The sequence below is a fragment of the Equus asinus genome, chromosome 20 (genome assembly GCF_041296235.1).
Source record: "Equus asinus isolate D_3611 breed Donkey chromosome 20, EquAss-T2T_v2, whole genome shotgun sequence".
NCBI classification, from domain to species: Eukaryota; Metazoa; Chordata; class Mammalia; order Perissodactyla; family Equidae; genus Equus; species Equus asinus.
The window spans coordinates 45,371,755-45,391,965 of NC_091809.1; the positions used below are offsets into that span (position 1 = coordinate 45,371,755).

Genomic DNA, 20,211 nt, shown 5'->3' on the forward strand with positions numbered 1-20,211 from the left:
CTTGATGACACTGAATTTGATAATGATTTCTTGGATATGACACCACAAGCATAAGCAACAAAAGAAAACATAGACAAATCGGATTACATCAAAGTTGGAGGCTTTTGTGCATCAAGCAACACAATCAACAGAGTAGCGGGGACAACTTATAGAGTTGGGGAACGTATTTGCAGATCATGTATCTAATGAGGATTGAAGAGAACTGCCACTCAACAACAGGAAACCAAATAGCCTGAGTGGGGGATGGGCTGGGGGCTTGAATGGACGTTTCCCCAAGGATGATGTGCTTTTGGTCAGCAGGCATATGGGAGGATGCTCTCTGGTCATCAGAGAGGTGGAGGTAGGGCTGAGGTGGGATGTCACCTGTGCCCAGTGAGAAGACTACTAGGAAATAGAACATAGCAGGTGTTGGCAAGGATGCGGAGAAGTTGGAGCACTTGTGGACTGTTGGTGGGATTGTAGAGCGGCACAGCCACTACAGAAAACAGGGTGGAGGTTCCTCAAAAAATTAAAAATAGAACTACTATATGATTTAGCAATCCCTCTCCTGGGTATATATCCAACAGAATGGAAAGCAGGGTCTCAAAGAGATAATTGCACACACATATTCATAGCAGCACTATTCAAATAGCCAAGAAGTAGAAGCAACGCAAGTGTCCCCTGACAGGCAAATGGATTAACATAATGTGGTATATACACACAATGGGCTACTATTCAACCATAAAAACGAATGAAATTCTGAAACATGCTACAACATGGATGAAATGTGAAAACATAATGCTAAGGGAAAGAAGCCAGTCACAGAAAGTTGAGGGGCCGGCCCGATGGCGCAGTGGTTAAGTTCCCACGTTCCACTTTGGCAGCCAGGGTTTGCCGGTTCGGATCCCGGATGTGGATGTGGCACCACTTGGCAATAAGCCATGCTGTGGTAGGCGTTCCACATATAAAGTAGAGGAAGATGGGCACGGATGTTAGCTCAGGGCCAGTCTTCCTCAGCAAAAAGAGGGCTAATCTTCCTCAAAAAAAAAAGAAGTTACCCAGTAGGAACTCATGCTTTATAATATATATATAAAATATATATTATATATATTACAAATAATATATTAGATATTAGATATTAGATATATATCTATATATAATAGATTAGATAAGTGTTATACTAATATATATTAGATTAGATGTATTATATATACATATGTATGATATGTACATTTTTTTTACCTAGCTATGTCCACTGAAAGCACGTAGAAGCAATAATACCCCACTAGCAATAGTACCCAGATCTTGGTTTCTAACTACCATCCTCTCTAAAAGGAACTGGGATTCCTTGGAAAAATGGTTGATTACAGGGCTGGGGCAGAGATGGTACCATGTGAACTTGGAACATCTTGTTGGGCCAGAAAGAAAGTAGTGCCAAAAATTATGGGGCGAGGGTCAGTGTCAAAGGACACAGGAGGGGGCTGGCCCAGTGGTGCAGCGGTTAAGTTTGCACGTTCCGCTTCTTGGCGGCCCGAGGTTCCCTGGTTCGGATCCCGGGTGCAGACATGGCACCACTTGGCACGCCATGCTGGGGTAGGCGTCCCACATATAAAGCAGAGGAAAATGGGCACGGATGTTAGCTCAGGGCCAGGCTTCCTCAGCAAAAACAGGAGGATTGGCAGATGTTAGCTCAGGGCTAATCTTCCTCAAAAAAATAAAAAATTTAAAAAAAAAAGACACAGGAGCCATCTCAAAGGTGGCCAAATCTGGGTTAATTTCATCATCAATATAAATAAGGACAGTAATGGAATAAAACTCATTGAATAAAATAGGAATCCATGAGTCTAAACTGATAATAAAAAGATACAGATAAACGAATAAATGTGACGAGAGGGCTCTTCTGCACAGTGGAATCCCGACTGGTACACAAGGAGGGAGGCTGAGGGGGAAAATCACCATTTTAAAACCATCATAGTAAAAATTGGTTCCAGCCAGACCCATCAAGGGATGCTAATGTTCATATTATGTAGTATTCCAGCCTGGGATGTATAACCATAATTTAAGCACAAGGATACATCGGACAATCCAAATTGACAAATAGGAAAAACAAAGTCTGAGGAACTGCTGCAGATTCAAGGAGAGTAATGAGACCTGAGGACCACACGCGCTAGAGGATTCTGGACTGCATCCCGCACGAGAGAGGATGAGCACACGCTGCCAGCGACATTACTGGGACTCTTGTCGGACCAGAGTATGGATTATAGATTAGAAATGTCTTGTATCAATTTAAATCTTTTTTTTGGTCTTGTTTTGTTTTTTTGTTTTGTTTTTGAGGAAGACTAGCCCTGAGCTAACATCTGCTGCCAATCCTCCTGTTTTTGCTGAGGAAGGCTGGCCCTGAGCTAACATCTGTGCCCATCTTCCTCTACTTTATACGTGGGATGCCTGCCATAGCATGGCTTGCCCAGTGGTCATGTCCGCACTCAGGATCCGAACCTGTGAACCCCGGGCCACTGAAGTGGAATGTGCGCACTTAACCACTGCACCACCAGGCCAGCCCCCAAAAATCTTTTAAATTTGATCACTGTACTGTGGTTATATAGAATATCCTTCTTAGGAAATACTGAAGTATTAAGGGACCTAGGGGCTTGATGCCTGCAATCTACTCTCATGATTGACAAAAAAATAATTAAACATATGTACACACACATATCAAATAAAAATTTTTTATTCAAATTTTAAACATAGAATAAAAAAGCAAAACACCTGACCAAATGCCAATCATCTGTGACACTCGGTAAAGGGGATACAAGGACTCTGTCCTATCCTTGCAACTTTTCTGAGTGTTTGAAATTTTTCCAAAATAGAGTTCAATATATACATAGGGAAACTAAAACAAGGAAATAAAAATGTTTGCAAGCAATATACACATACAGAAACTAAAACAAGGAAATAAAAATGTTGGCATAAAGAAAGTTTCACGTGCAAATAATCCCCAAACTAATTTCTCTAGAGATTATCTTCTGGCCAAGATCAACTCAAGTCTCAACTGAAGAGAGATTTGAAGAACTACAGTGATACACTGCTCTTCAGGGTTTTCTTTATAATATCCCAGCACAGAAGAATTTGAAAAAAATAAAACTTAAGAACCACCAAATGGATCCAGATATGGCTCTAAGAGACGGTGAAAATTACAATATAAATGATATTTATATGATGAAAAATATTTTAAATGTTTTCTGGGATAAAATATTTATTCTATGTAACTCCTTTACAATGTCGGAACGTGACATAGAAAATTTACGAGTCAATTCTGAATCTAAGTATTGCTTTACAAATATTGGTAATAATTTCAGTTTGGAGCAACATTTCTCCAAATTGAAATTAATTTTTTAAACATCTAAGAACAACAATGACTCAAGAAAAGTCAATTAATTTGGCATTACTGGCAAAAGAATATGCATTATGAGAAAATTTTTATTATAACAACATAATTAGGGATTTTACCAAAATGAAGGCAAGAAAAATTAATTTAACGGAATAAATACGTAATAATCCACGTATATAATTTTATTTTGCATCCAAACACTGCTGTCCTACCATGAGAACACCATGAGCACATTGAACAGGCATGTGCAATAATGATTAAATTAATTTATCTTGGATATTTTGTTGACTCTAAGTCATACAAAAGCCACAGCCTTACATATTTTTTTATTTTGTCATTAGAAAGTATATTTGTCTAGGTAAGAGGATAGAACGCATTTAACAGTTAGTTACTTTCAAATAATTCAAATATTTTGATATATGATATGTGAGCCTTTATTGTACTCGGACCTGGCCACACAAATATTAGAGGCAGGCCTGCTCCTTCCGTCTCTCTAGGTAACTATTTTTATTTGGTTTTGGTCCTTTCATTGTTTCTATTTAAAAGCATAAATATAGATGGATAATAGATGAAATGTTCCTACATTCCTACACAAAAGATAGCATTCTCTAGATAGTGTTCTATATCTAGCTTTTTAATTTAAACTTATATTCTGAGGGCCGGCCCCGTGGCTGAGCGGTTAAGTTTTCAAGCTCCGCCTCAGCGGCCCAGGGTTTCGTCAGTTCAGATCCTGGGCGCAGACATGGCACCGCTCATCAGGCCATGCTGAGGCGGCGTCCCACATAGCACATCTAGAAGGACCTAACAACTAGAATATACAACTATGTACTGGGGGGCTGTGGGGAGAAGAAAAACAAAAAGAAAAAAGATTGGCAACAGATGTCAGCTCAGGTGCCAACCTTTAAAAATAAATGAATAAAGAAATTTAAAAAATTATATTCTGGCAATTACTCCATACCAGTGTATAGAGATCATCCTTATTCTTTTAACAGCTGCATAGTACTCCACTGCATGGAGTTTATTCAAGGATTGTTTAGAGGGGATTCAAAGTGCTGTGTCTTATCTCAAGTCAGATGTGGGAAGGAGCTGCCATGAGGATCTGTCACATGGGGGTGAAATAAGAGAAGAGGTTCCCCCCCAGTGCTTATCTTTCACTCTAGTAAGGGATTTTTATGATCAGATGGACTGGCTTGTTGAAAGTTAAAATAAGGCCACACCCTACGTGTAGAGGCAGCCTCCCCCAGAAGGGACCGGCTGTCTCCAACCTCAGCCACCCAAGGGACAGGACAGACCTGGGAAGGGAAATAGGACTCTAGAAGTGGGACCTTTGGTTTTGTCGCTCTGGGGCCTGAACTCTGATGGATCTAAACTGGTTTGCGGGTGCTCCCCTGCTTAAAACCATGCAGACACACCCCATCGCTCTACATAATTTACCATGGTTTACAAATCCTCTGTAATCCGGCCTCATCCCTCACTAAACTCATTCCTCCTTTGCCAGATACTAACCAACTGCTAGTAATCTCCTGCACATAGCATGCTGCCACATCCCATTTACCTGGTTACTTACCATGGTCCCTTCAATGAAGCTAGGGGTCAGTTCTTCCAGGAAGCCTTCTTTGACCACCTCGGGCTAAGTTAAGTAACTGTTTTATGTGCCTACTTACACGCTAGACACGTTGTATTATAATTGTTTACTTGTCTGTCCCCTTCACTAGAGTACAAGTTTCTCACGCACATAGACCTGTCTTAGTCATCATCCTATCTCCAGCCCCCAGCTTAGGACCTGACACAATATCCCAGCTCAGAGTTACGAGACAGAGAGGGGAACCACCACAATGCCTTTTCCTTCACATCAAACCCTCTCTGTCCACATGTCACCTCTATTTTCACTGCAGTGCTGTCATCACTCAGGATGAATTGAAATGAGGCCCAAGGGTCTGGCTTCTCCGATCGTCAATGCTGCTTTTCAGTGCCCCCTTCCTCCTGCCCGCTCCCTGAGATGAGGGAACAATTCAACCTAGGGACACCAAGGGGGCGCTCTCAGGCAACGAAGAAATAGAGAAACCATTGAAAACCTAAATTCCAATTTCATCACATCGTCTTGCCCTTGCTCAAGAACCTGCAGCTGCTCCCCATTGCCTACTTTATCTTAAGATCCAAGTTCCTCCCCCATGACCTAACTCCACCTCATCTGCCCAAGCTCTCACATGTATGCACCTTCTCCCCTGTTGAATTTCTAGTTAGCCATGTAATAAATATTCTTTACTGAGTACCAGCTTTTTGCATAAGGGTGGTGCCAATGGGTGGTGGTAGGGGCTAATGCTCTCCTCAAGGCATTCCAAGCAGACATACAATGGAAATGAAAGCACTGGGCTTGCTCTGCAAATATCACTTCAAGCCATGTCACTTAGTCTCCCCACCAGCCCCACCTTCTAACCAGATGGTTACCCTGAACTCTTCTGATACAGAAACTCTGCAGTCGTCATTGTACGAGCCCTTCTCTTCAGTCACCCCTCTCTCCTTGCTTGTGCCACTTACCCTGCCTGGAATATCTATCCTCATTCCTCCCCTATCTAAACCTGACTTTTCACTGAAGCCTCCACATGTCCAGAAGGACTTTCCTGGCTAGTGCAGGCAGAGGTCCACACTGATGCTCCCTTTTCTGAATCCCTGCTGCATTTCCTGTTTATACCACATAATTCCGTGGTATTCAATCCACTACTTTCATTTCCAGTATACGTTTACTTAACGCAGCTGTGAATTATTACAGGTAGCATGCACAGGTTTGGGAGTTAGATCAATCTCGGTTCAAATTTTAGTTCCTTGGAGTGATCAAAAAGCTCAGGAACCAGACAACAGTGATGGCTGGATAACATTGTGAATATACTTAATGCCACTGAATTGTACACTGAAAATAGTTAAAAGGGTAAATTAGGCTATGTGTCTTTTACCACAATGAAAAAAATGTAGTTCCATCATTCACAGGCTGCGTGACTTCAGGTCATTTAACTTTTGTTCTTCAGTTTCCTCATTTGTTTTGTTGCAAAGATCAAGATAAATATTGGTGGTGAAAATGACCCTTAAGTGAAGCGTCTCAGTTGTAACGCATGGTACAGATATTGGATATGAGTAGCTTCTTCCCTGCTTCTGAGCACGGCCGTGTCCCCTATGAGTGGTCACTGGTTCCGTCACTTTCCCGAGATTAGCTAATTAAGTGGTAGAACAGTCTCAAAGCCACCAGTTCCTTCATGGAGTTTACAGCTGGGTGTCTGAGACCAACGCTGAAAGCACTTTCCAGGGTGCCAGGGATGCGAAGGGAAGGTGGCACAGGAGAGCCCAGCCCCAGGCTGACCTGGTCTGGGGCCCTTCTCTGACTCCAAATCCTGCGTACTCTCCGTTCATCAAGTTCTGAAGCCCCAGACCCTGGGGTGTGGGTCAGGGTGGCAGGAAGCAAGCTCCTGTCTTGCCTCCCCTCTTCTCTTTCTCCCACCTCTCTCCCCTCCTCCAGGATCAGCTGTGGCAACTTCAGCAGGATCACAGCACGCCTTCCCGGAGTGGAGTGGAACAAGGCTCCCCTCCTCCAGGGCTCCTCCCGGGTTACTCAAAGCTCTGTGTGGAAGGGTAGAGGGAATGCGGAAGTGGCCTTCAGGGAGGTAAAGGCCAGGAGACCCAGAACATAGCATCTCTAGGTTTCCCATGGGCTCCTCTCCTAGACTAGCTGGCCTTTCCTCAGGGACAACCCAGAGTCAAATTTAAACAGCTCTCTGGGGACATTACTCCCCTTGCGTGGCGGTATTTTGGGGAGCGGATGTGAATTTCCCTGAGGGGGAGAGGTGTAATCTCTCAGCATCCTGCTTCCAGCCCCCACCCTGTAACCCCGCCCCCTAACATGCTCCAATCTCCAAATTTAGGGTGGAAGGAGGAAGTGGAAAGATGTTTAGGCCCTCAGAGTCCAGAGAACTGAGACCCAGAAGATAGGGGGAAGAGGCCCCATTATTACAGCTGACAGGAGTGGGTCCTGCAGAAGCTAGAAGGATACGCAGAAGCTAGAAGGATACCCAGAAGCTCCCACTCCTGTCCCAACCCTCAAAGCCTGCGTGGAGGGTCCTACTTTCCTTGTTCAGAGGTCACTGCGCGCCCAGGGGGCAGCTCCCAGGGGCTCCCTATGCAGCCTCAGCTTTCTCCCCAACACCCCCCTACTCTGCCTCCCCCTCTCCCTTTCCAGAGCGGGGAGAGGGAAGACTGAATCACCGCAGCCGGGAGACCGGATTCGGGGCTTCCGGAGAGCCCCAGGGTCCCCCGCCCAAGCCCCTCCCCGGCCCGCGGCGCCGCCTGAGCATTTATGGTAATGTTTGGGTCGGTGGCGAACGACGCCGGATGCCCCGCCTCCCTGGAGCCTCTGCGGGGCGAGATCTGGGGAGCAGGGGCTATGGCGGGGTCCCCTGGGCGGAAGCCCTGGGTGCTGGGGGGCTCCCCACGTGGAGAAGCCCTTGGGGTCGGAGGGGACAAGAGAGACAGTCCCAGGTCTGAGGGCTCAGCAGGCTGGGGACTAGGATGGGAGGGGTGTGACCTCCCTCAACATACCCCACCCACAGCTGCCCCCTCCCGCTAGTTTAAGGGTCCCTAGTCCCCAGGAGTAGTCCCTATGCATCCACATCCTCTTTCTCCTTCTCTCCCCCCGACTCCCTGGCAGAGAAGGGGCTGAGAAGAGAGGCCAGGCGCTCCCAGGGGAGCCGCTGGAATGCTGGGAGCCTGGGAACAGACCCTACAGTCCCTGGGAAAGCCACGCCGTGGGAATCCCACCCGCAGCCCCCTCCCCAGGATGGACCACCGGATACCAGAGACCCCAGCTCCCCAACAGGGGGCTTTGTGAGACTGGAAAAGCCCCCTGTCCAAGCCCCAGCCTGGCTCAACCCCAGAGTTCAGTAGGCCAGCTGTGACGAAGACACCCCGTCCCCCTCCCTCCCCTCGCCCTGCCTGCTCTAACATAATCCTCGCCATTGTGCCACTAGCCCCTCCCCCCTCCGCTTCTCTGGACCCCTGTACAATGGGGCCTTTGCCGCCTCCAGCACTCAGGGTGGAGATGAACTCACTCACGGTTTTTCCAAGTTTAAAAATAGCCCCTCCCATCCCCCCTAAGTCACTCTCCTCCCCTTCCACGGTGTTTCAGGGGTGCACCTTAGTCCAGGCTGCACCTCCTTCCTGCCGCCCTGAGTCAAGTGCAAAGGCCATGAGTGAGACTCCTTCCGCCGGGATAGGGGCTGCTTCCCCCCATTCAATCTCTTCCCCCACATCTTCCACCCAGCCCCCCAGTATCCGGTTTCCTGGCCCATGATGTCCTCATCAACAACTGCCCCCCACCCTCCTCCCACCCTGTTTTTCGCTCCCTCAGCACAGACTCCTCCCAACTCAGACCCCCATTCTGGAGGAATTCTCCTACCTTGCCTCCAAGGACCCAGATTGGACTCTATTTTCTGGCCAGGCCAGGGGGTTCCCCAGCCTCCATAACTGCCAAGATTGCTGGGTCGCCCCCCCCAACCCCACCCCCAGCTCCTTACTGCAGCTGCAAACTTGTCTCTCTCAGCTTCCTTCCTCCACCCAGCCGGCCCTCCTCACATCCTCCTGAGGAAGGCCCCTTGGCCAGAGGGATGGGTGGGAGGCCACTGTGCCCTCTACGCTGGAGGTGAGAGAGGACTCCCAGGTTAAAATCTCACCCCAGCAAGTCCCTGGGGGTAGGCCCCGCCTCATCTTTTTACCAACTCCACTGGTGCTGGGGCCCCACTCTTCTCCACCTCTCCTTACAATGAAATGAAAGGCCCTCCCAGCCTGGAGACTGTAGCTGAGGGACCCAGACCACAGCCACCACCCCACCCAGCCTCAGTTTCTCTGCCTGGGGTCAGACCTATGGCAGAGAGATACACAGAGGGCATTCCACACAGCGGGTCCTCTCATCTCTGAGCAGCCTGGGTCTGCCATGGGGGTGGAGGAATGCAGCATTCCGACCCCGTCCTTCTGGAGAGAAATGAAGCAAAGAATTAGGACTCTGGCCCAGGGCCGCTGCTTCTGATCTTGGCCTACAATCTGGGCAAGGCTGCTTGCAACCCAGTCCAGGTGCAAGAGTCCCGGTGGGTGGAAGGCCCATTACTGCCTCCTTGATCTCCTTTTCGGCTGGATCTCAATCCTCTCTCGCTGGGAGTTTTTCCTCTGCCACCTTCTCTCTTTCCTGCGACTGCTGAAGCCCTGTCTTCTGGCATCTTAGAGGAGCTGCAGGACTGACACCCTCCACTTTCTGCTCCCTCTACCCTGTCCTCCTGCCTTCACTGCCCTTTCTTCCTATTTCTAGTCCCCTCTGAATCCTCTCCAAGGCCTTGACCTCTCTTTGGTTTGGAATCCCAAAGTGCCACCCTCATTAAGCCATCCCAAAGCTGTCTGCGCCCTGACCTCTCCCACTTCCTCCCTGGCAGCTCAGATAGCCTCAAGCTACTGGCTTCCTTAAAAGACTTTGTGCTTGCTTGGTGGGGCCATGCAGGGAAGGGATGTCATCCTAGGCTCTAACCTCATTTCCCTTTCACTGCAGAGGCAGCTCCTCCACCCCCACCTGGCTTCACTGTCCTCAGGACGGAAGAAGAATGCTGAACTGACTGTCCTTGGTGGTTAGCTGGCTTTGTTTTCAGGCCAGAGAGGAGAATGATTAGTTAATGGTGTTAAGTGAAGGGAAGGGGGTGGGGGCAGGGAAGCAGAGCTCCACGCTCAGCTCTAGGCTTGTCAGCGCAAACAGCATCCTTCAGCCATTCCCCCTCCTGCTCCCGTGGATAAACAAGCTCATCCATTCCACTCCGCCCGGGTCCAGTCCATACATTCACTCTGGGGGATGGAGAGCCAGGGTCCTCCTCTGCCTCCCTCCCCCCAGGCTCTAGGCCCCCTGCCCTGGCTGGCTTGGCAGGACCCCGGGCTGGAGACTAATGGACAGGGAGGAAGGGGTCAGCAAGGTTCTGAAAGATGAGGCTGATGTGGTTTGAGAGTCATCTCTGTGTCATCAAAACGCCGTCCCAGAGCCTTCTCTCAAGTCACCTGCCCATCTCTGGCGTTTGCTGCCTCACCCTGCTCCTCCCCCAAGCAGCAGAAAGTCTGCCCTGCCAGGCAATACGCCTCAACCCCAAATCAGGGCCCTATTTGACCCTGACTGCTGAAGGAGTCCTGCAGATGTGGCCCCCTTTCCCAGGGCCAGGGTGCTGGGGTCTCTGCGAGGCAGAAGCCCATCCCACTCCCCAGAACCTTAGTTCAAGAGGCCAGAAGACCCAGGGCTGGGGAAGAAGGGCAGTGGCAGGGCTCCCACCACCTGGCTGTGTGGCAGACCCCACTCAGGGCTGCCTGACACCATTCCTGATCCCTTCTTCATATGCCACCCCCACAGTCAAGAGGGACCGGGAGCCTGTGCAGCAGAAGAGGGGCCTGGAGCTCTGCTGCAGGGGGTCTTTCAACCTCCGGGAACAGCAACAGGTTTTCAGGGGTCACTGGAGACCTTGAACCCATTAACTCTTCCTCTTCCTTTCTTCATTCAGGTGAGGGGAAACTGAGTCCCAGGCTAGGCTCAATGAGTGAAGAGGACAGAAACAGAATTCTCAAGGCCTGGGCTTGGAGAAGTGTGAAACCCTTGGGCCTGTGCCTTCAGCCCCCTCCCTCCTTCCTCTAGTCAGACGGACTTGCAGGAGCGTGGGTTTGAAGGGGTAGCCCATAAGGCACCATCTCCACTCCCCAATACAGGTACCTCTGGGTCTGTGGGATCCGGCCCAGGGTTCTCCCCTCCAAGCTGCCAGGACTGCGAGGCTTGGGGGCAGCGCCAGGCCGGCGGCAGCCGCAGTGGTGCAATCGTTCTGGGAAGCGACCGTGGCCGGCCGATTTCTCTGTGGCAGAGGTCTCGCGGGCTGCAGGAAGAGGCAGAGAGAGGAGCCTGAATGGGAGGCCCCCCTCGGGGACACCGAGGACCTTGTCATCCGCTCCTCCCGCCAGGAGGTCCCCCCAGGGCTACCCTGGCCGGTAGGGGCTGAGCGGGGGCGCGCGCTGCTGGTTCTGACCCGGCGTGACTCTGGGCATCCGGGCCAGCTTCTCCTTGCTGCTGCCTCGGCCAGACGGTCCGGCCTCGAGACACCTGTCACTGCCCCCTCACCCTGACCAGGGTGGGGGGCGGGGAGGCCGCCTCCGGCCTCCCCCTCCGCGAGCGGCGCGGCTCGGCGCAGCTCCCGGCCTCCGGCGCCGGACCCGCCCCCTAGGGCTGCGGCGCGGGGCGGGGGCGGGGGGCTGCGCGGGGCGTGGCGGGCCAGCCCCGCGCTCCGGGCCCCCTCCCCCGCCCCCCTGACGTCAGCCCCCGGCCGCCGCGGGCTTGCTCACTTGCCACTCGCCCTCCGGCCGGGAAGCATGGAGCTGTCCAGGCTCGTCTGCGCCTTTCTGCTCGCCGCCTGCTGCTGCTGTCGCCGTGCCGCGGGTGAGTGAGTTCGCTGGGGAGCCCGCGCCTGCAATGGCCCGGGCCGAGGGGCTTCGGGAGCGTGCCCGGGAGCTGCGCTGACGACGCGGTGCGGCCGGGGTTTTGCGCTTTGGCGTGCGCTCCTCCTCGGGTCCCCGGCACCCGGGTGCCTTGCGCGCGTGCAACTCCTCTTTGCAGCCAGTTTGCAGCCTCTGTTCTAGAGTGTCCCCGGAGCGGGATTGGGGAGGCGGGGAGGAGGCAGCTGCCCGGAGCGGGAAGGGGTGGAGCCGAGCCTCTTGGGGCTTTGGGGAGAGCTTTTCTCAGGTGCTTACTCTGGGGGCTCGCAGCTGATGTCGTGACGGGTGGCGCAGCTAGAGCGCATCCCCAAATCCTGAATTCCTCGCCCGCCTGTTGCTGGAAAAGGCAGCTTTCTTAGCTGGAGGGGTGCGCCGAGCCCTCCCTCTCCCGCCCGGGCTTCGAGCCAGGCTGGAGGTGAGCGAGAGGGGGAGGGACGGCGGCTCCCGCCTGAGCTGGGCGTTGGCAGGGGCCGGGGGCGACGTGGGTCGCCTCGCGCCTACCGGGGTGACGGGATCGCAGGTGGCAGAGACGAGGGATTGAGGATTCCCAGAGTGGAAGCGCCCCAGACTTGTTACATCTCCAGGAATGGGACCGCGTTCAGGTGGGAAGAGCGCCCCTGCACCTCTGTGTTTTTCTCTGGAAATGCCTCAGAGCTGGGCGCTCCCGGGTCCACGCTGCCCTTGTATGGCCCGCAACGATGTCGCGTGTTTCTCTTGGCTCCTTGGTCCCGGGTCGCAGCCGCTGTCCGGCAGGGGAAGGCTAGGCAATAGCCAGCTCCTCGCCTCATGCTCAGTGCCAACAGCGTCCCTGGGGTACCCCCGGCTGCTGCCTTCCAAGCTGACCATATTTCTGGAGAAAAGGTTAAATCGGGCTCCACAGCTGCAGCAGGTCCAGCCCCCCTACCCCACCCCACCCCAGCCCTGCTCTTCTAGCTCTGGAGAAACAGAGTCAGGGATCTGAGGCTCCTGCTCTGGGTTGAAGACCTCTCCATCTGCCCTGCTTGTTTGGGAGCCAGCCCAGGGCAACAACCCAGGCATCCCGGAGTCCAGCCAGATGGTATCGAGTGACATCACCTTCTCACAGGGCGGGCAGCACGCTGGCACCACTGACGTCACTCCTGCCCACAGCCTGGCCCTTGCCCTGACCGTTGGGGGAGACTCTGACCCCTCCATATTCACAAGGCTCCCAGGATGGGGTCCCCCAAGTGTGCAGGATGTTCATGGAGGTGCCACTTAGGGAGGATGAGATGGGAGCTTCTGGCCAGAGTTGGCCCACTGGGTCTTGTGGGGGATTTAGGGAAGGAGTTTTTGGGGGGCAAAGGGTAGAGTAGTGAAGTCTTCCCCTGGGTGTGGGGACACAAAGGGGCCTGTGTGCCCCAGCTTGGCACATGCCTTGCATTCCCACACTCTGAGCTCACTCGGAGAGGAGGGGCATGTAAGGAAAGGGGCCTTCCTCTTGGCCCAGGGCCTGGGTTGCCCCTCTGCTAGTCTCATCTGGGAGGTACCTGGGGCTCAGGGTCTCTACTCCAATGACCAGAGGTGACCATCCCCAACTCCTTGAACTGGGAGCGGGCTGGCTCCAGGCTGGGGGCAGAGAGTGGTTGAGGGCTAGGAGAGGACAGGGCCCATTCAGACCCTCGATGTGGCAGCATGAACAGCTGCAGTGAGCGGCTGTGAGGGGAGGGCATGGAGAGCAGCTGGAGCTGACACAACTGCTGGGGGTGTTCCTCTCTCACCCCCAGGTGTGCCTGGAGAGGCGGAGCAGCCCGAGCCTGAGCTGGTAGAGGTGGAAGTAGGCGGCACGGCGCTTCTGAAGTGTGGCCCCTCCCATTCCCAGGGCAACTTCGGCCATGTGGACTGGTTTTCTGTGAGTGCTTGAGCCCCAGAGAGATAAGCAGGGGCAGGAGGCTCTACTGGCCGTGTAGCCCCAGGATGCTCATCTCCTCTCTGCCCCTTCCCTTAGGTCCACAAAGAGAAGCCCACCCTCATCTTCCGCGTGCGCCAGGGCCTGGGCCAGAGCCAGCCTGGGGAGTACCAGCACCGGCTCAGCCTCCAGGACGAAGGGACTACTCTGGCCCTGGCACATATCACCCCCCATGACGAGCGCATCTTCCTGTGCCAGGGCAAGCGTCCTCAGTCCCAGGAGCACCGCATCCAGCTCCGTGTGTACAGTGAGTGCCCCCATCTGTTCTGTGGGCACTGTGGGTCTTGGGAAGTGGTGGTGCCATGGCCCTCCTTATTTCTCTCCCTTGTAGAAGCTCCGGAGGAGCCAAGCATCCAGGTCAATGCTGTGGGCATTTCTGTGAACAGTCAGGAGCCCGAGGAGGTGAGATTTGCTGGGGTGGTCAGGTGGTAAGTAGGCGCAAAGGCGGGGCTCGGTGGGGTCTGAGGCGGGGAGACTGGCACCCTGTTTTCCTTAGGTTGCCACCTGTGTGGGGAGGAACGGGTACCCCGTTCCTCAGGTCATCTGGTACAAGAATGGCCGGCCCCTCAAGGAGGAGAAGAACCGTGAGTAGCCCTCTTAGCCCTTAAAAGCCATGCTTATGGTACCACACAGGGATCACCTTGCATTTTATTTTACTTTATTTTTTTTAAGTACACAAGTGATGTTTGAAAATATTTTCATAAGAATTTAAACTGTATAGGGCCTGGCCTGGTGGCACAGCAGTTAAGTGCACACGTTCCGCTTCGGCGGCCTGGGGTTCACTGGTTTGGATCCCGGGTGCGGACGTGGCACCACTTGGCAAGCCATGCTGGGGTAGGCGTCCCACATATAAAGTAGAGGAAGACGGGCAGGGATGTTAGCCCAGGGCCAGTCTTCCTCAGCAAAAAAAAAAAAAAAGAAAGAAAAGAAAAGAGGATTGGCAGATGTTAGCTCAGGGCTAATCTTCCTCAAAAAAAACAAAAAAGAATTTAAACCGTATAGAAAATCTATAAGGACAATTTCCTTCCTGCTCCAGATCCCCTCACAGAAGTCATCTCTGCTTGGAAGTAGTGTGTTTTCTCTCAAGTCTATTTCTGTTTACTTACTCATGTACATATATCTTGGGATGTATAGACTTTTTTTTTGTTTTTTTACTAAATCAGTGGTTCTTAGCCAGGGGTGATTTTGCTCCTCCTCTGGGGCTATTTGGCAATGTCTGGAGACAGTTTTGGTTGTCACAAATGGAGGGGTGCTACTGGCATGGAGCAGGTAGGGACCAGCGATGCTGCTAAACATCCTGCAGTGCACAGGACAGCCCCACAACAGAGAATGATCTGGCCCCCAGTGTCAGCAGTGCGGGGGTTGAGAGACCTTGATCTAAATGGTAGTGTGTGGTATACGTTGCTATACAATTTCATTTTTCTTGTGACAGTGAGTCTTGGAAATCTTTCCAGGTCAGTCTATCTAGAGCTGACTCTCTTGCCGACTGCCTAGTATTCTCTATGATGTAGATAATGTAGTTTAGTTAATCGCTCATTCCCCTGTTAGTGGACGTCAAGTGTTCTCTCATTTCTTTTTATCACTGCAGCATCATTTGCACACATCCTTGTGCATGTTCCCACGTCTAAGTGTTTATCCAGGTGTTATAATGAGCGTTATAATGAGCAAACTGTCAGATTCAAGGGTCACAGCTTGCATTTGTACCTTGCCTTCCAAAGGGGGCAAGGGGTCCCTTAGGCGCTCCCCTGCCAACCCCCAAGGAGACAAAGGGGGTGGAGTTGGAGGCAGGGCTGAGTCTGAGCCCCGTCCCCTTCCTCCCCGCTCAGGAGTCCACATTCAGTCGTCCCAGATCGTGGAGTCGAGTGGCTTGTACACCTTGCAGAGCGTTCTGAAGGCACAGCTGGTTAAAGAAGACAAAGATGCCCAGTTTTACTGTGAGCTCAACTACCGGCTGCCCAGCGGGAACCACATGAAGGAATCTAAGGAGGTCACTGTCCCTGTTTTCTGTGAGTACTGACCCACCCCACTGGGGCAAGGTCTGGCGGAAACTTCTGCTAGCTCCTCTCACCCAGCACAGGGGCAGCTCTTGGGCTGAGAGCTACCCCCTTTGCCTGTGCAGACCCTGCAGAGAAAGTGTGGTTGGAGGTGGAGCCCGTGGGAATGCTGAAGGAAGGGGACCGTGTGGAAATCAGGTGTTTGGCTGATGGCAACCCCCCACCCCACTTCAGCATCAGCAAGCAGGTACGGAGGGCTCCGTGCTGGGGCAGACAGGGATGCAGAAGTGGCTGGAGGTACCCTCTGCTCACTCCTTCATCTTTTCCCAGAACCTCAGCACCAGGGAGATGGAGGAAGAGACAACGGATGACAATGGGATCCTGGTTTTGGAGCCCGCCCAGAAGGAGCACAGTGGGGTCTATGAATGCCACGGCCTGGACTTGGAAACCACAACATCGCTGCAGAGCGACCAACAGGAGCTGCTGGTGAACTGTGAGGGGCTGGGGACTCAGGACAGGGGGGCCAGGCTGGGGCAAGAGGGAGCCCTGTGGAATTCCCTCGTAGGCTGACACTACTGCTGTGTCCCCAGACGTGTCTGATGTCCGAGTGAGACCTGCAGCCCCTCAGAGCCAGGAGGGCAGCAGTCTCACCCTGACCTGTGAGGCAGAGAGCAACCAGGCCATTGAGTTCCAGTGGCTGAGAGAAAAGGTACTCAGGTGGGCCTGGGGTGAGGGGCAAGGGGCTGTGGGGAGCAGAGGGCTGGGAGTGACCCTCTGACTCTTCTGTCATCCCAGACAGGCAAGCTGCTGCAAAAGGGGCCTGTGCTCCAATTATACAACCTGAAACGGGAGGAAGGGGGAGGCTACCGCTGTGTGGCGTCTGTGCCCAGTGTACCCGGGCTGAACCGCACACAGCTGGTCAACGTAGCCGTTTTTGGTGAGGAGGCCTTCTGGGCAGAGATCGGGTAGCCCCTTGAAGCCACCCCAAGTTGGGTAGTTTACAACTTTTTGAGGACAAAAAGTCAGCTGCTGTCCTGGGGTGCCCTGGTGGGGAGGGGGAAGCAGACTAGCAGAGTTGGCTGCCTCATCCTTCTCCCAACCTCCCCAAGGGTCCCCGTGGATGACAGTAAAGGAGAGGAAGGTGTGGGTGAAGGAGAACACGGTGCTGAATCTGTCTTGTGAAGCATCAGGACATCCTCGGCCCACCATCTCCTGGAATGTTGATGGCACGGTGAGCAGGCTCCTCTCCTCTTGCCGTGCTCTCATTAATCCCTGCCCAGGCTTTGCTGCCGTGACCGGACATCCTCCCTGCCCCCTGAGCTGCACCTCCTTCCTTGTAGGCAAGTGAACAAGACCAGGATCCACAGAGTGTCCTGAGCATCCTGAATGTCCTTGTGACCCCAGAGCTGTTGGAGACAGGTGCTGAATGTGTGGCCTCCAACTCCCTGGGCAAAAACACCACCATCATTTTCCTGGAGCTGGGTAAGGGCCTCCTCCTGCAGGGTGTGGCAGGGGCATGCCCAGGTGTGGGAATTAACCTGTGCTTGTCCTGACCCACCTCCCAATCCATCTAACTACTCTCACACCAGACTCCAACAGAACCACTGGCCTCAGCACCTCCACTGTCAGTCCTCATGCCAAAGCCAACAGCACCTCCACAGGTAAGCCGTGCCTGGCACGAGAACAGGGCTGTGCCAGGGCATCTTCATTCTTCCCTGACCCTCCCTGGGGAGCCCTGTCAAGAAAGGTGAGCAGTGGCCTATCTTCTATCAGTCCTGGGCTTGGTGGGGCAGCGATGGAAATGCGGCAGCCTGGGGCACAGAGTGACTAGGAGTGTCTTTGTGAGACAGAGAAAAAGCTGCCAGAGCCTGAAAGCAAGGGTGTGGTCATCGTGGCTGTGACTGTGTGCATCCTGGTCCTGGCTGTGCTGGGTGCTGTCCTCTATTTCTTCTACAAGAAGGGCAAGCTGCCGTGTGGGCGCTCAGGCAAACAAGAGATGTAAGCACAGTACCTAGTGCTCTGCGGCCCCACCCAGTCTCACGCTCCCCAGCTTGCTGCCTCCTCAGGATGTTCCCTGCCTGCCCCAGTGCCCACTCGCCCCTAGGAGCAGGCGTGGGACGCTGGGTCTGAATGCTCCCTGCTTTCCTGCCCACTACCCAGCTTCTACCACCCACACCTTCTCCCTTTCATTCATTACCTGTGTTCCTTCCCTGAGCTGGCCCCAGAGCACCTAAGAGCCCCATCACCCAGTCCAACATCCTTCCCAACGGCCCTCCCCTGCCCTTGCCCCAGAGTTGCCAACCTCTTGCCTCCCTCCCTCCTCCCAGCACGCTGCCCCCGTCTCCTAAGAGTGAATTTGTAGTTGAAGTTAAGTCAGATAAACTCCCAGAAGAGATGGGCCTCCTACAGGGCAGCAACGGTGACAAGAGGGCTCCAGGAGACCAGGTAGGAGGCAGGTCCTGTGGTCAGTGCCTGAAACATTTTCAGGGATTGGGAGCAACAGGGGCTAATGGTTCTTGTCCTCTCCAAACACTAACTCTTTCTATCCTTCTCCTCCTCTGTTGGAGAGTGGGAGCAGGCCCCATCTTGCCTTCCTAACAGTACTCACAGACGGTAGAGCCAGGCAAGTGGCTGAGGGACCCTGGAGAGAGGGTAGCTCCCAAGACTGAGAGCAAAAACCCTGTCCCAGCACCATCACCTCCTCCTGAACTGGGCCTGTGGCTCAGGTCACTAGGTGTGAAGGGCGGCCCGGGCCTATGCGGGGGCCCACTCGCTCCTTCCCTGCCCTGCCATACCGCCCTTGCTGCTTCCCTCTAGGCTGCTGCACCTCGTTCATCAGCTTCTGCTTCTGTCCCTCCTCCCTTTTAGTGCTCACACCTTGAACTCCCGTCACTATGTCCACATTCCTCTTACTTCTCCTCTTCCCGTTTCTAGGGAGAGAAATACATCGATCTGAGGCACTAGCCCACTGAATCACACCAAGCCCCCTTCCTGCCTGGAACATGTCCTGTTCCCTGCTCACCCTCCCCCATCCCCAGGACTCAGGATGGTCACCAAAGCCTCTAAAGTGGACTACAGAGAAGACCCCTGCTCCAGCTCACCTGCAGAGCCCATTTCAGAGGGCAGATGGGCCAGGGCCAGAGCTGTCCTGAGAAGGAGCTCAAGTGGCCCTGGAGGCCCCCTCTTCAGGGACCAATCCACCACCCTCTCAATTTGTTGAGTGATGCTCATCCCAAGGATGGGGGCCTCAGTCCCCCAGAAGTGGGTAGGAGAGTTCCTCTTTACCCATGTCATGGCTGTAAATACCCGTCTTCAACCAGCAGCTGAATTAGGTAGCCTATTTATCTTGAGCTGATTTCCTGCCCCAAAGGCTGGCTTCATAATTCAGGCGTATCACTGAAGTGAGGATGCACTGAGCCGAAGCCCCTCTCCATTGGTGAAGTATGTTGTTCACACTGGTGCTGGAGAGTACCCCAGCATTATCTAGAAGCAGTTGACTGCCTGCCTCTCAAGTCCTTTTTGTGACACTTCCTCCTCTGGGCAGAAGCCAGGACTTCGTGTCATTCCTTAAAAGATATGCTGGGTATATCTCATTCTCCCTGCAGTGAGGAAGCTGACACTGTTTTCCAGAGTTAAGACCATTGAGCCCAACCCCCCTGCATTCACTTAGCTCCCACTGCCCTCAAGGGATCATGTAAGACTGAAAGGTGGGGTAGGGGACAGAGATGAGGTCCAGACTGTCCTTTATGGGGATCACTGTTACAGTTATACTAGCACCAAAATTCTACAAACCGAGCTGATGGGCCTAGACCCTAGCAGAAGGGCCCTAATGGGAGAATGGTACTTAGGATGAGAAACGGGCCTGGCTAAAGCTTTGGGGTGTGTATGTGTTATCTGTGTGTGCGTGCGTGCGTGCGTGTGTGTATGTGTGTGTATATATATATGGTTTTGTTAGGCTGTGTGTAAATTTGCAAACTGTTTCCTTTTTATATATATATATGAAAAATAAAGCTTAATTGTCCCAGAAATCGTACATTGCTTTTTATTCATCACGGATACCACAGCAGCCTGGGGCCTCCAGAATTGGAACTGTACCGAAAGGAACATAAAACCCTTTGCAGCTGGGAGCAGAGACCAAGGGCTGCCTCTGCTTCTGAGCAAGCAGCTCAAGCTCTCCCGCAGAGGATAACCCCCTGCTTCTCAGCAGCAAGGCCGCCCTGCCTGAGACAGCTTGCAGGCCCGGCAGGCTGCTGGCAAGGAGCTCTCACCCTTTTTCTAGGCTTCCCTGTCACTCAGACTGGCCCTGGAGGTAAAAGCACAGACTTACTATGATGAATAAGTGGGCCTAGGCCCTATCACACCCTCACCCCAGCCAATGAGCAAGAACT

The 20,211-nt window shown here is 52.9% G+C and overlaps 1 protein-coding gene across 2 annotated transcripts; it reads left to right on the forward strand.

Moving 5' to 3' along the window:
* The first annotated feature begins 11,694 nt into the window (after positions 1-11,694).
* On the forward strand, positions 11,695-19,851 carry MCAM (melanoma cell adhesion molecule). Of its 2 annotated transcripts, XM_014855689.3 has the most exons (16): positions 11,695-11,849; positions 13,648-13,772; positions 13,869-14,076; positions 14,161-14,231; positions 14,326-14,413; positions 15,656-15,835; positions 15,949-16,070; positions 16,154-16,316; positions 16,414-16,532; positions 16,619-16,760; positions 16,933-17,054; positions 17,164-17,305; positions 17,413-17,484; positions 17,674-17,821; positions 18,151-18,268; positions 18,758-19,851. In XM_014855689.3, the coding sequence occupies exons 1-16, from the start codon at positions 11,783-11,785 to the stop codon at positions 18,785-18,787; spliced, it is 1,917 nt and encodes a 638-aa protein (XP_014711175.3). In that variant the 5' UTR covers positions 11,695-11,782; the 3' UTR covers positions 18,788-19,851. The 2 variants fall into 2 exon arrangements, with proteins under 2 accessions (XP_014711175.3, XP_014711173.3); XM_014855687.3 differs by lacking the exon at positions 18,151-18,268 and having other exon boundaries at positions 11,720-11,849.
* Positions 19,852-20,211: the final 360 nt, after the last annotated feature.

Bases quoted from the DNA above. Each gene is read 5' to 3' on its own strand.
- MCAM (XM_014855689.3), top strand. From the start codon at position 11,783: ATGGAGCTGTCCAGGCTCGTCTGCGCCTTTCTGCTCGCCGCCTGCTGC. The intron at 14,414-15,655 runs GTGAGTAGCCCT...CTCCCCGCTCAG, and splicing joins CCTCAAGGAGGAGAAGAACC to GAGTCCACATTCAGTCGTCC. The intron at 17,485-17,673 runs GTAAGCCGTGCC...TTTGTGAGACAG, and splicing joins AGCCAACAGCACCTCCACAG to AGAAAAAGCTGCCAGAGCCT.